The following is an 11,143-nucleotide window of genomic DNA, read 5'->3' as shown; positions in this document are numbered from 1 at the left end:
TCTCTATTCGCAGACATCTGAAGCTGATATGGAAGGGCAGCACAGTCATGAGATTAAAAGCACTTAAACAGTTACTGGTAGTCTCTACAGGGAACAATGGTACAGATAGGAAACTTGTATCAGCAGCTACCATTACAAGTTAGTTGGAAATAAAAAAGCTAAAGTCCTGTTTTCAGAAAACCTATACATAGTAGAAGTTATGGCATCATTAGTCAAAACAAACAGAAGCTGTTTTCTCATATATGAAATATTAGGTAAACTTTTAACAGTAGCAGGCAAATGACATATTGCATGCATCTGTTTTGGAAGCCTCAAAATAAACGCAAAAGCTAAAAAATAAAATGCTAAGGAGTGAACTGTACATGCAGGTTAACTAGCACATACACAAGACATCTCAACAGTGCAATTCACAATGTTAATCAAGAATATGTAAAAGCACAATCTTTTCAAGATGGCACTTATGCATCTGCAAAAGTTCATGGGACTAACAAATATTTTTATTGAAACAGATAGAAAAGAGAGGGTCATTGTTTCTGAGGGCCTAGTTTTTTATTATATGAGTCCATCATCTGACATAGTACAAAAGAGTTATGAAAGAGGCTTTTAAAGCAGTAAGAGATAGATAATTAAATATATAGTGAATATAGTTAAAGTTAATAATAGTTAGTTAAATATACAGTCCTATTAAAGACACCACTGCTGGATTTTTTTCTGCTATTTGTTGATATGCAGGTTAATGGAATGTCATGTACGGAACTGTTGCTTCCTAATTCTGTCAGTATTGAATATAAAAATCACAGCTAAATTTCTACAGCTGAGTTTCAAACATGTTGGGTTTTATCTTTTTTGTCACTCCCTCCCTTCACACACATGCAAGAATATAGAATGCAAACGAAAGCATCACCCTTGCCTATGGACTACATCCCTACAACTCAGCTAGAGCCAGCTGACATTTCTAATTCTTGTTTCAGTGGCTGACAGCAGTCCAATGCTTATCCCTAGCTGGCTCCTGGCAGTTCAGACAACAGGGAGCACACTCAAGCCATCAGAAGGATCTTGTGAGGTTTATTCCTTCCCAGCAGCCAGACAGCTGGTTAAAGGAAGATGGCCAGTGCAAGCAAGGGAAATGCCTACGTGGCATTCACTAGTGAACAGACCACCTAACAGCAAATTCCCAGAATAAGCTTCTCTCTACTAGGGCAGCAAATGGAATGTCTACCATGAACACATTTTTTAAATCCAGGCAAGCATTTAAGAAAAATTTCTATCACAGTTAAGGAGAACTTGCCAGAGAAGTGGATTTAAGCAGCCCCCATCTGAGCACTGCAATGACTGAAGTGCTAGTGGGATGCCTCCAGCACCAGAGCATTCAGCTACAGTAGTTTGACTGCTGGTGTTGCCAACAAAACATGCTGGTTGCTTAGGAAAGCCATTGCAGACTATCAGGAAAGCATAAAAAATTCAAACACATGCTCTGTGTGCTTGTGGAGGACTCCTCCCGCAACATTCCAGGTTTTGACTTTTCAAACTTGGGTCTAGTAGAAAAACTGTGTTTTAATGAGTATGACATTACTCATTCACACAGAACATTAGGTACTTTATTCTCACATTAGATAACACAGCAATGAAACAGTGTAAATCTGATTTAACAGTATTTTGTTTAGCAACTGCAAGTAATTTGTGGTAGATATTTTATCCTATACTTCTACAATGCTACAGAATGTTTTAATTGTATCCCTGCCAAGCCAAACATATTTCAGAGTTTTCAGCTCACTGAAACAAATATTAAGTCATGTGTCCATTAACATCTCTTGACACTTACAATGCTGAGAGTACAGAAACTTAATTACAAATGCTAGCAGTAACACAATAAATGTTACTGTTGGTCAGCTAAATTGCAGTATCTGACAACACATGACAAAATAAAATACATTCTGCTTTGTATAGGCACTGTACTGAGATCTTGATTAAATAAAAGCCACTGAAATGACCTTTTTTTCTGCCTGAAGAAAATCCACAGAAACCAACCAGCACCATGCTGCAAAGCTTGCAGAATCCAAAAAGCTCTAACTTAGCAGTCTTAGACTGGAAAGGAGCATAATCAACAAAGAAGTAAAATTTACTGTCTGTATTCTTATTCAAAAAACACCTTGAAGCAGAACAGTTTTGAAAAGTTCTCTATGTACTGAAGACAATCAGGGTGTGTGCTGCAAATAGAACGCAAGGGAACAATCTACTTGAAGTCTGATTTCAGGACTTTTTGGCTGGTTCAGCAAAGAAGTACAACCGTGAAGGCCCCAAAGAACATTTCCAGAAAGCAGCAATTACAGAGGAAAAGATGCACATTGGATGGATAATGCAGAAGTCACTGTATGAGAAATCTTCCATTACTCAGATCTACCAAACTGCTCTGTAGCCTTTCACTGGCAAACTAACAAAAGTAGCTTCAACATCCCACAAAATCACAGCTTATATCAAAGCTAGATCATAATTCAAGCATAGTGAAAGAGTAAGGAAAAAGAAACACCAACAAGTTATAACCACTATGCTAAAAAAAGCTAAAAGAATGCAGTACAGATGTGTCTTTTTTAAGTTACAGAGAGTATCAATTAGGTTTCTTCATTAGAGACTCCTGAAACTAGCAAACCCTCCTTAGTATTTAAATCATTCAGTTTTTCTTAGGAAGCCAAACACAAAAAAACAAGAATATATCAATTCACAACTAATTCTGGGGTTTTACTGCCTTCATTGTACATTTCCTTCCTGCTTAATTCTATTTATCCTTATTTATCAGCATAATGGTTTTGTTAAATGAAGTTAGAAGAATTTTCATACATTTTGTCAATGGAAAAATAAAAACACTGATAAAGAAAAGATACTTAAAAATATCTGTCCAAAAACTGCCATACGCATCTAAATATGATACCCACAACATTCACCTAATTAATCTGCAAGAATTAGATACTGCAGTTCTTTGCTTATCTTTCTTCTACATAGTTAAAATTACATATAGGCACAATATGGAGAAAACACAACCAAAGAGCCTCACATCCAACAACCAGATTAGACATTAAACAAAACAAAACAAAAAAAAAAAAAAACACCAAAAAACCCACACAAACAAAAAAAAATCATTCTTCCTTTTAGTTAAAATTTTAGATTATTTATCATTCTAAATAGAGCATTCCACATCTGTTTCCACTAGACGAATACCTCTGAGTTTGTGACCAAAAATAATTTAGTTTAATCCCATGCTTCAGTTATGGTATTCAGGGAACAAAAAACTGGCTTGCTTGATTTTACTTTTTTAGATACATGTGGCCATTCAACAACAGAAAAATTGCTACTTATTTCTTTCTGAATTTTCATTTAAAAATAATTTTTAATCAAAAAAGAGAAAAACTCCATTTTTTTGCAGACATACATTATGTGTTTGCTATTTTTTCACTAGCAAACTGACTGAGAGGGCATGTAACTTCCGTAATATGACTCACTGGGAACAAAATTGTAAGAAATCAGTTAACAGCATAACAGAAAATATCTTTCCACTTCTTACAGCCAAAGGACACTAAGTACACTGTTCTTCTTTCCCTTTGCTCAAAAACAAATGCTATATTCAAAAAGCTTTATTAATTCAAGATACATGTCTTGGATTTTATATGCAAGACTAGAATTCCAAGTAGCATCTTTGAGTAGCATAGCACAGGCGTTGGCATTACACATAAGTAATACAGGGGAACAAATTACTGAAGAAAGCTAAGATGCTCAGTATTCTCACTACTATTCTCCAAGGTCATCTTTCTAGTTAAGCTAGAGACAGGTTCACAAAACTTCTAGGGACAAATACCTTCCTAAGGGTAAAAAAAATATGCCACTGCTACCTGTCTATGCTCCTTGCAGGACTCAAAAAACCTAAACAAAGAAGTAAGCAAATTACTGCTGGACACAAAAATGAAGGCAATGAATTACAACCTATATAGGAAATCTGTCCCTTTGAACTCAAAGATGTCCCTGTGTCTCTGTTTTGCTTGCCCTCTTTTGTCTGAATAAAAGCCCCATATTTCTTAAATAAATAAATAATAGCATCAGTCATGGCACACTGTTGAGTGGGCTGTACTGCAAGCAATTTTATGCCTACAGTTATCTTTTGACAAAGACCAGCTATTGGGCTAGTACTTAGAGGAGAACACTGTCCTGTGAAAGTTGCAGTATTGAAAAACCCCCACATTCAGCAAATCTGGGAAGAGTTTCATTTTGGAAACATTTTCAAAAAGAAGGAAAGAATTCAGGAAATATCACTCACTGATTTCCTGAGAACACTATGAATCACTTGAGATCATCGTTAGTTTCAGAAAAGCAGAAGCACAGAACAAAACATTTTAGTAACAACTTACCAATCAAGCAATTGGATATTACTTACTTAAAAAACCTCATATGAGTAATTTAGGAGAAAAACTGATCCTCAGCCAGATAAACAACAAGGAGATGAGCAAGCTACTTTAAATGATGTAGAGTAGATCTCTTGTTACAGAAGGTACTCAGAACAAAATTTTCATGCATCTTTAATATTTACTACTATGTTTCAAAAGATTAGCAATTCCAAACAACAGATTATTTTTTCAGTATAGATGAGGGAATATAAATTAGCAGCTATAGCTTACATGGGTATCTTTCTGCCCCTGGTAATCTGCAGCACTAGATGGTAATGGAAGTTTGACACCTGGATAAAGACCTGATTTATTGGTTTGATAAATAGATCACATTGAAATTCTAAACTTTCAATGTAAATTTTTGAAGAAGTTCATTCATCAGTTTCACAGTCCTTTGGTTTTCTTCTCCACTATGGTTAAATCTGTAAGCAGTATGGATAAGAAGGTTATAAACTTCTTTGCGTGTATCAGTTATCTCAGTAATCTGAAAGAAAACACAAAAAGTTAAATTTGGCAATTACGTTGCTAAATACGAAGAATTCTTCAAAATACTTGCAAGAAAACCAGATTTTTTCCTCACCACTGAATATGTGAGAAACAGTTTCTGCCCGAGGTATCTCTTTCCATACATGCCAGCAGAGCCAAGCAACCAGATTTGAGATTTCTGTTGTCGTCTCAAATTTAAGTAAAACAAATCAAGAGGCCAGAAAGTTTTTAAAGGATACACAAATGGACAGTATCACCATTTATAAGTCATTGCCATATAAAAGAACTAAAAGCATGTGAAGGTTCTGCATGTATCTGGGGAGACAATTCAATTCTGTAAAGCTTTCAAAAGTGAAAATAAAGACTTCCCCCAAAAGATGACAAAAAACAGGAAAAGACTCTAAGCTGCAATTTTTGCAGATTGGAAGGGACTTGACTCCTCATTATCTATGTTAAACCTGAAGTTTACTGTGCTAAAAAGAACCACAACCATGCATCCCAAATCAGTTCCACACCATTCTGCCTTTCACATATTGTCTTTAGTCCCTTTCAAAACACATGGAGAGCCTAGCTACACATTAGTGATTATACAGATACAGTCAAAATTAATCAGACTGCTAACCAACAAACTGGCCTACAACAGTTCATGACCCCTCTGCACTGGAAGATATTCAGTTTTGAAAGTTAGTTATAGTTTTGAAAGTTAGCTATCTATAAAGAAGCAGAAGATTGTCTTTGGTCTGGCTGGAGGGATTTAAAGTAGCAGGCTAGTACATTACAGCATCACAGCTCAACAGCTGCACTTTCTTCATGAAGAGAAACTAGAAACAGCAGTCTGTAAAATATATATACAACCCCCCAAACTTCATCATTACATTCTTATGCTGAGAAAAAAATTGATCATTTGTGAACTTGCACCCTAGGATGTGAGAAATACCTTAGCCCTTCTTAAAGAGAAAAATGTTATGTCTTTTTAGTCAGCCAGCTGTATCAGAATGGGGTTACACATGCCATATACCCTATACAGGTCTATACATAAGACCACACAGCTGCTGAATGGAAGAACTTTTGGAAGTATTAAAACTACACACTGGCCCTAGACCTGCTTGCATAGGGGGCATGCACTTCTTATAAGGACATGGTTTGATAGTAAGGAATGGGTTTCCAATCCTACACTGAGATTTCACTGTTTATCTTAATTAACACAAATACATTTTATAGTTTGCACAAATATACCTGAAGGCTATCATCACCAACAGGAAGACACTGTAGCAAGCTTCCAGCCTTTTACTCCTCTTCATCTCTTTTTACACCTTAAAAGACACTGTCTTAGCTCTTAATTTTCTCCTTCTCTCTCAATTACCACACTGTTTTCTTCACTGGCTTTGCCAACCAAGCTTCTGCCACATCAATGCCAAGACCTACTAACCAGCTGTTCCACCCAATGGAAAACAGCAAGAAGAGAGTTCCATCATGTCTGCAGTAGCTGGATAATTTAGGGAGTGATTTTTTTTGGGAAAATCAAAATGTTTGCACATGCTATCCATACCATTGTAAGTGAATTGTAGGTATCTCTTAACTGCAAGCCATTACTTCAGCTGTTTCTGCATCTGTACAGTGACATCAGTAACCCTCTCAGTGAGATCAAGAAGTGAATGGAAAATATTTTAACTAATTTTTAGCTGAAATGGATAGGTAGCAGGTTAGATATGGCTGTTGCAGCCACAGTCTCCTTTAATTCTCTGTTACGTGTTTTCTTTATTAAGAGGTAGAAACTTAAATCAAAAATAGTAAAATAAGTATGTATTGAAGTTAACCTGACAAAAAAAAAAAACGAAGAAACACTTACATTGTAAATACATTCCTGGGCAATCTTATGTCCACCAGAGGAAAAGAGCAAGAAGTTGGTCAGAAGATGTGTTGTGAGTTGCTGGTTACAACAGTGCTCTACACCTGTTACCCTGTGTACAGCAGCCTCCAGGTCTTTGAGAGAAAGGTCTGTGTGGCTGAACAGTGTCATTAGATGGTTGTAGACTGCTTGGGCTTCTACCTGTAGGAAATAATTTCAAAGGATGCAGGATAAGAGAAGAGTAAAGGTGAAATCTACGGTATTTTACTTTGGATTTATTCACTAAAAGAAAACGGAATCTTCGGACAAACAACCCAAACATAAAAAAAGTTTGAATTTAAACAGCAGGAAAACCAGGAAAGGAAGGGCTGTAACACATTTCTTTTATACTGATTCACACACACAAAGGTGGAAAAAATAGACTTTTTTTTCCTTTGGTCTTACAAATGAACAGACAGGGCATCTAGCCAGGATTTTACCTTTTTTAATAATATAAGGAAATGGAGAAAATCCCTCAGAAGAACATGGTCCGATTTTCACATTGTGGGAAAAAGAACAAAGGCTCCTCAAGGGCTCATTTCAGTATAGCTGCTGTAAATCAATTAATCCCCATGCAGTCTGACCTCAGCTGATAAAATGTTCTGGTAAGAATGTGCAGTTTAACTTCTTCCTGTGTTGTTCACAACTTATGTTTTTATGTTGTGAGTTAGACAATAAAACCTAACTTTTACTGGGGGTAGGAAACAGAAGAGTTTGGCACCTCTAGAAAAAGGACTATGAGCAACTACTGAAAAAAAAATCCTAACAATAACTCTGTTCACTGAATTAAAAATTAACTGAAAAAAACTTGTAGATGGAATGCAAATGAGGATCAGCTGGAACAAAAGAAAAATACACCACTGCAGACCTAAAGGAAAAGAACACCTGTTTCTCAAGGATATTCACTGGGACAATCTTTTTCAGACATTTGTCTGACATTGACCTACCCTTTCAACAATTTCACACAATATAGCCTGAAAATATAGCCTGTAAGTCCACAACTACATGTGAGGCACAAATGATACCAGGATCTACAGAAAGGTAACTGGAATTCCTCATGACTCTTTATTCCTCTGTGCATCATATGAGCCAGAGACTGCAGATGGAGAGTAGCTGGTCCTGCTCCAAGAGCTCAGGTACCCTAGAAATCTCATTCTTAGGACCAAACTCCAAGTTTTGCTTCCTCAGTGTTTTGGGCCCTAAAGATATGAGAGGAGTGCAACAAAGGAATAAATATTGAGAAGCAGAATTTTTAGTCCTTTACATATGAGTGAACGTTAGTGAACAGCAAAAATAGCCTTTTTCTTCTTTAAATAATTTAAGCATTTTTATTACACTCCGGCTAATATAAAGGTGTTACCTAAAGTACAGAGCAGGAAAACAAAATCCTAAGTCATAAGTGCAAACCTTTCCACACAAAAGTAATGCTGAATGAAAAGTACACCAGATTGATATCTACCAGAAGTTCCCACAGCATGTTAATCCTTAACTAGTGAAAGGTGCTGGGTTTGAGGTGGAAACCACTTCATTTGAAAAAGCTGAGTGCTAATCTGCCAAAGGACAAATTAAAAAAAAAACCCAAACACCTAACTAAAGGCAGAAGTTTTGCATAAAGTGTGGGAATCCTCCTGAAGAAGCCTGACCTGTGCAAAAAAAAAAAAAAAAAAAAAAAAGAAAAAAAAAAGAAAAAAAAGAGAAAACTCTCAGTTCAAATACCTAAGAAAAGAATAATAATGAACAGAAATGTCAGACCTCTGGGAAAAGATGAGTCACTGCGTGGGTTGTCAGTTGTCAGCAGAAAAGCTTTTTTGTTTCTAAAGTTTGTCTTTGTCTTATGTTATGACTGAATAACAAAATGGAATGGGGGACACACAGGGAGATGATTTCATATATGGAACAAAGTGATTTCATTCTGTGGAGTTAGAACAATACACTGATCTACAGCCATAGTGCAATAGCTTCAATCACCCTTGTTTATTGCTCATATATTGCCTACTTTCCCAAAACTATGTTCTAAAAATAACCCCGATTTCTTTACTTCACCCTAGCTCTTACATAACTCTGCTCAGCCAACCCTTCCCTTGCCTTCCCAGCCAACCCATCCCATCCCTTGCTCCTAGACTATGAGAAGTGTAAGTGAAAAAACAAATTTGTAGGTGACAAGGATGCAATATTCCAATTGTAGTGCCATCTGAAAAGCAGGAGGGGAAGGAAATAAAATATTGCATAATTTACTGTTGTACGTGGAGCATTAGATGTAAATTTAAAGCATGATTTTTACTACTGTGGTGTACTGAGCTGCATTTTTAAACCCACCAGAATCCATTTTAAATTAAGGTAAACTACACAAGTTGCAGCCTTTTGAATTGGGCCTTTGTAGATCCAATTTCTTGGGCTAGTTCAGATTTGCATAATAAGTTTAAATTAAAGGCTTTCAAGTATCTGCTTGCACACACAGATGCACAGCACTCTTGGTGCAGTACAGTGTGCAAGGTTAGAGCACTGCTCCTTCTGTTACCAGCCAGCATATGGTATTATCATGTATTTGTTACTGTATCACATGCCAAAAACTGGAGAGAAATCAGAGTAGCTGGGGAAGGTTAGGATTCAAGACTGTGTTTGATTAAGTATCTTCACGGTTTCAACTGCTATGATTTCTCTTGTTTCCTTCTCAGAAGATGCCATAACACAGGCATGCTGAATTCTGTCACACTGACTTTAAAAATACCATCACTAGGGTACACTTTTATTTAGGACTAAAAACACCCTGGTTATCCAAAAGAAAGCCAAGAGGGTGCTAATCTATATCACATACTTAAAAAGGAGGAAAAAGCTTTTCTAAATGTCAAAAATAAGAAAAAACCCAACTTTCAAGTTGTCTAGTGTGACACAATTCCCAGAGACTTTGTAAAGTCAATACTTTTCATTTTTCTGATGTGCACTATTTGTTTTACAGCAATAAGATATAATCAGACTACTGACTGCATATTGCCACTTACTATCACCACATTACCCACCATTGTTTCAGTCCTTTGTTGATTTTCATTCTTAGGACAGTAGTAAAATGCCAGCAGCCACAGCACAGGACCTGGTTCTACAGCAGCCTTCAGTAATTGTTCTGCTGCAATATCCAGCCATTCTCCAAAACAAGCAACCAAAAACCAGATTTCAAAGAGGTCAGTGAGAGAACTGGAAAACAACACAGATAAAATTAGGTATCTCTCATTATTTAACGTTTTTAATTGCCTTAAATTAACTAGAAAGGATGCTGACAGTTAATTAAAAAAATATTTAAACTACTCTTCAACACAGAATACTTTACCTGCTAATCATACACCCATGTACTACTTATTTAGTCTATTATCTGAAATCACAATCAAATGAGACACACCCAGTGTTACTACAGATTACTCTGACAGTACAACAGACTATCCTTAACAGCAGCTTCTAATAAACTGTGACAAAATATTATGTATGAAAATATACATGTCAGCTGCAGGATTTCCAAAACTTTAAAATCATATTACACTCTTAACATACTGCTGCCTTTCACTTTCTCTCTGCTGTTTTCCAGGGTTATTTTCTGCCTTTTGGTAATTCATGAAGTGCATCTTTTTTGGCCATTAATAAGGAATTAAATTTAGATGGACTAAATAGAAAGTTTTAAAGTATATTTTCAACTATATCTCCTGAGTTTTAAAATTCATGTTTTCTTAAATGAAAATTTTGAAGGTGTTTACAAAAGGATTATTGCTGTAAGAAAGGACCACCATTCATATCCATACTTTCTCATGTGCATTCATATAAAGTCAGAGAAGACTAAAGAAAAGAGATGCAAACTAATGGCAGGTGTCTTAAAAGCAAAAAGTAAACTAAGCATGGAAGGACAAACAGAAGGACAGCTAGATTAAGGAGTAGGAACAATTATTTCTAATAAATTTGGCAAACCTTGAAAGAATTAGATGGTTTTCTTATGTTTTATTCCTGGGGACTCCAAAAACGGCTGTGCCACCTTTGCAAGGAAACTACCAGATCTTAGAAATTCCAGGAATTGATGTTACCCTTATCTTGAACAGTTTCTACCATTACAGAGCCTGTTTTGGAGTCACGTACCCTGCACTTCCATCCCTACTGCTGTTTCTGCCTGCTCTGTAGTGGCACCTATGCTCCACTGTCATTGCCAAAAGTGTCCCTTCACTATTTTTGGGATTTTCCACCACAAAATGTCCATAAGTTCATCAACTGATCAACTGATTTCTAGTTTAAAATGTCATGTAACATTCACTGCTCACTGAAAGTACTACATATAATAATAAATCTCAGTACAGAAGCAATCTGT

General features: G+C 36.2%; 1 protein-coding gene across 4 annotated transcripts in view; it reads right to left on the bottom strand.

The window, feature by feature from the left end:
- Positions 1-1,539: 1,539 nt before the first annotated feature.
- The window catches only part of FANCC (FA complementation group C), a 92,303-nt gene continuing 82,699 nt past the window's right edge, over positions 1,540-11,143 (bottom strand). For 3 of the 4 annotated variants that reach the window (XM_030968668.1, XM_030968666.1, XM_030968667.1), the window contains 3 exons: positions 9,822-9,993; positions 6,766-6,966; positions 1,540-4,914 (listed from right to left, as the gene is read on the bottom strand). In XM_030968668.1, coding sequence (XP_030824528.1) covers positions 4,771-4,914; positions 6,766-6,966; positions 9,822-9,993 — 517 coding nt within the window. In that variant the 3' untranslated portion in view covers positions 1,540-4,770. Of the gene's footprint in view, positions 4,915-6,765; positions 6,967-9,821; positions 9,994-11,143 lie in introns of those variants that run through there. The other variant, XM_030968669.1, reaches the window with a different exon arrangement.

Source organism: Camarhynchus parvulus, chromosome Z, assembly GCF_901933205.1.
Source record: "Camarhynchus parvulus chromosome Z, STF_HiC, whole genome shotgun sequence".
NCBI classification, from domain to species: Eukaryota; Metazoa; Chordata; class Aves; order Passeriformes; family Thraupidae; genus Camarhynchus; species Camarhynchus parvulus.
Note: the sequence above shows the minus strand (reverse complement) of the source record. Positions and strands in the feature narration are given on the sequence as shown.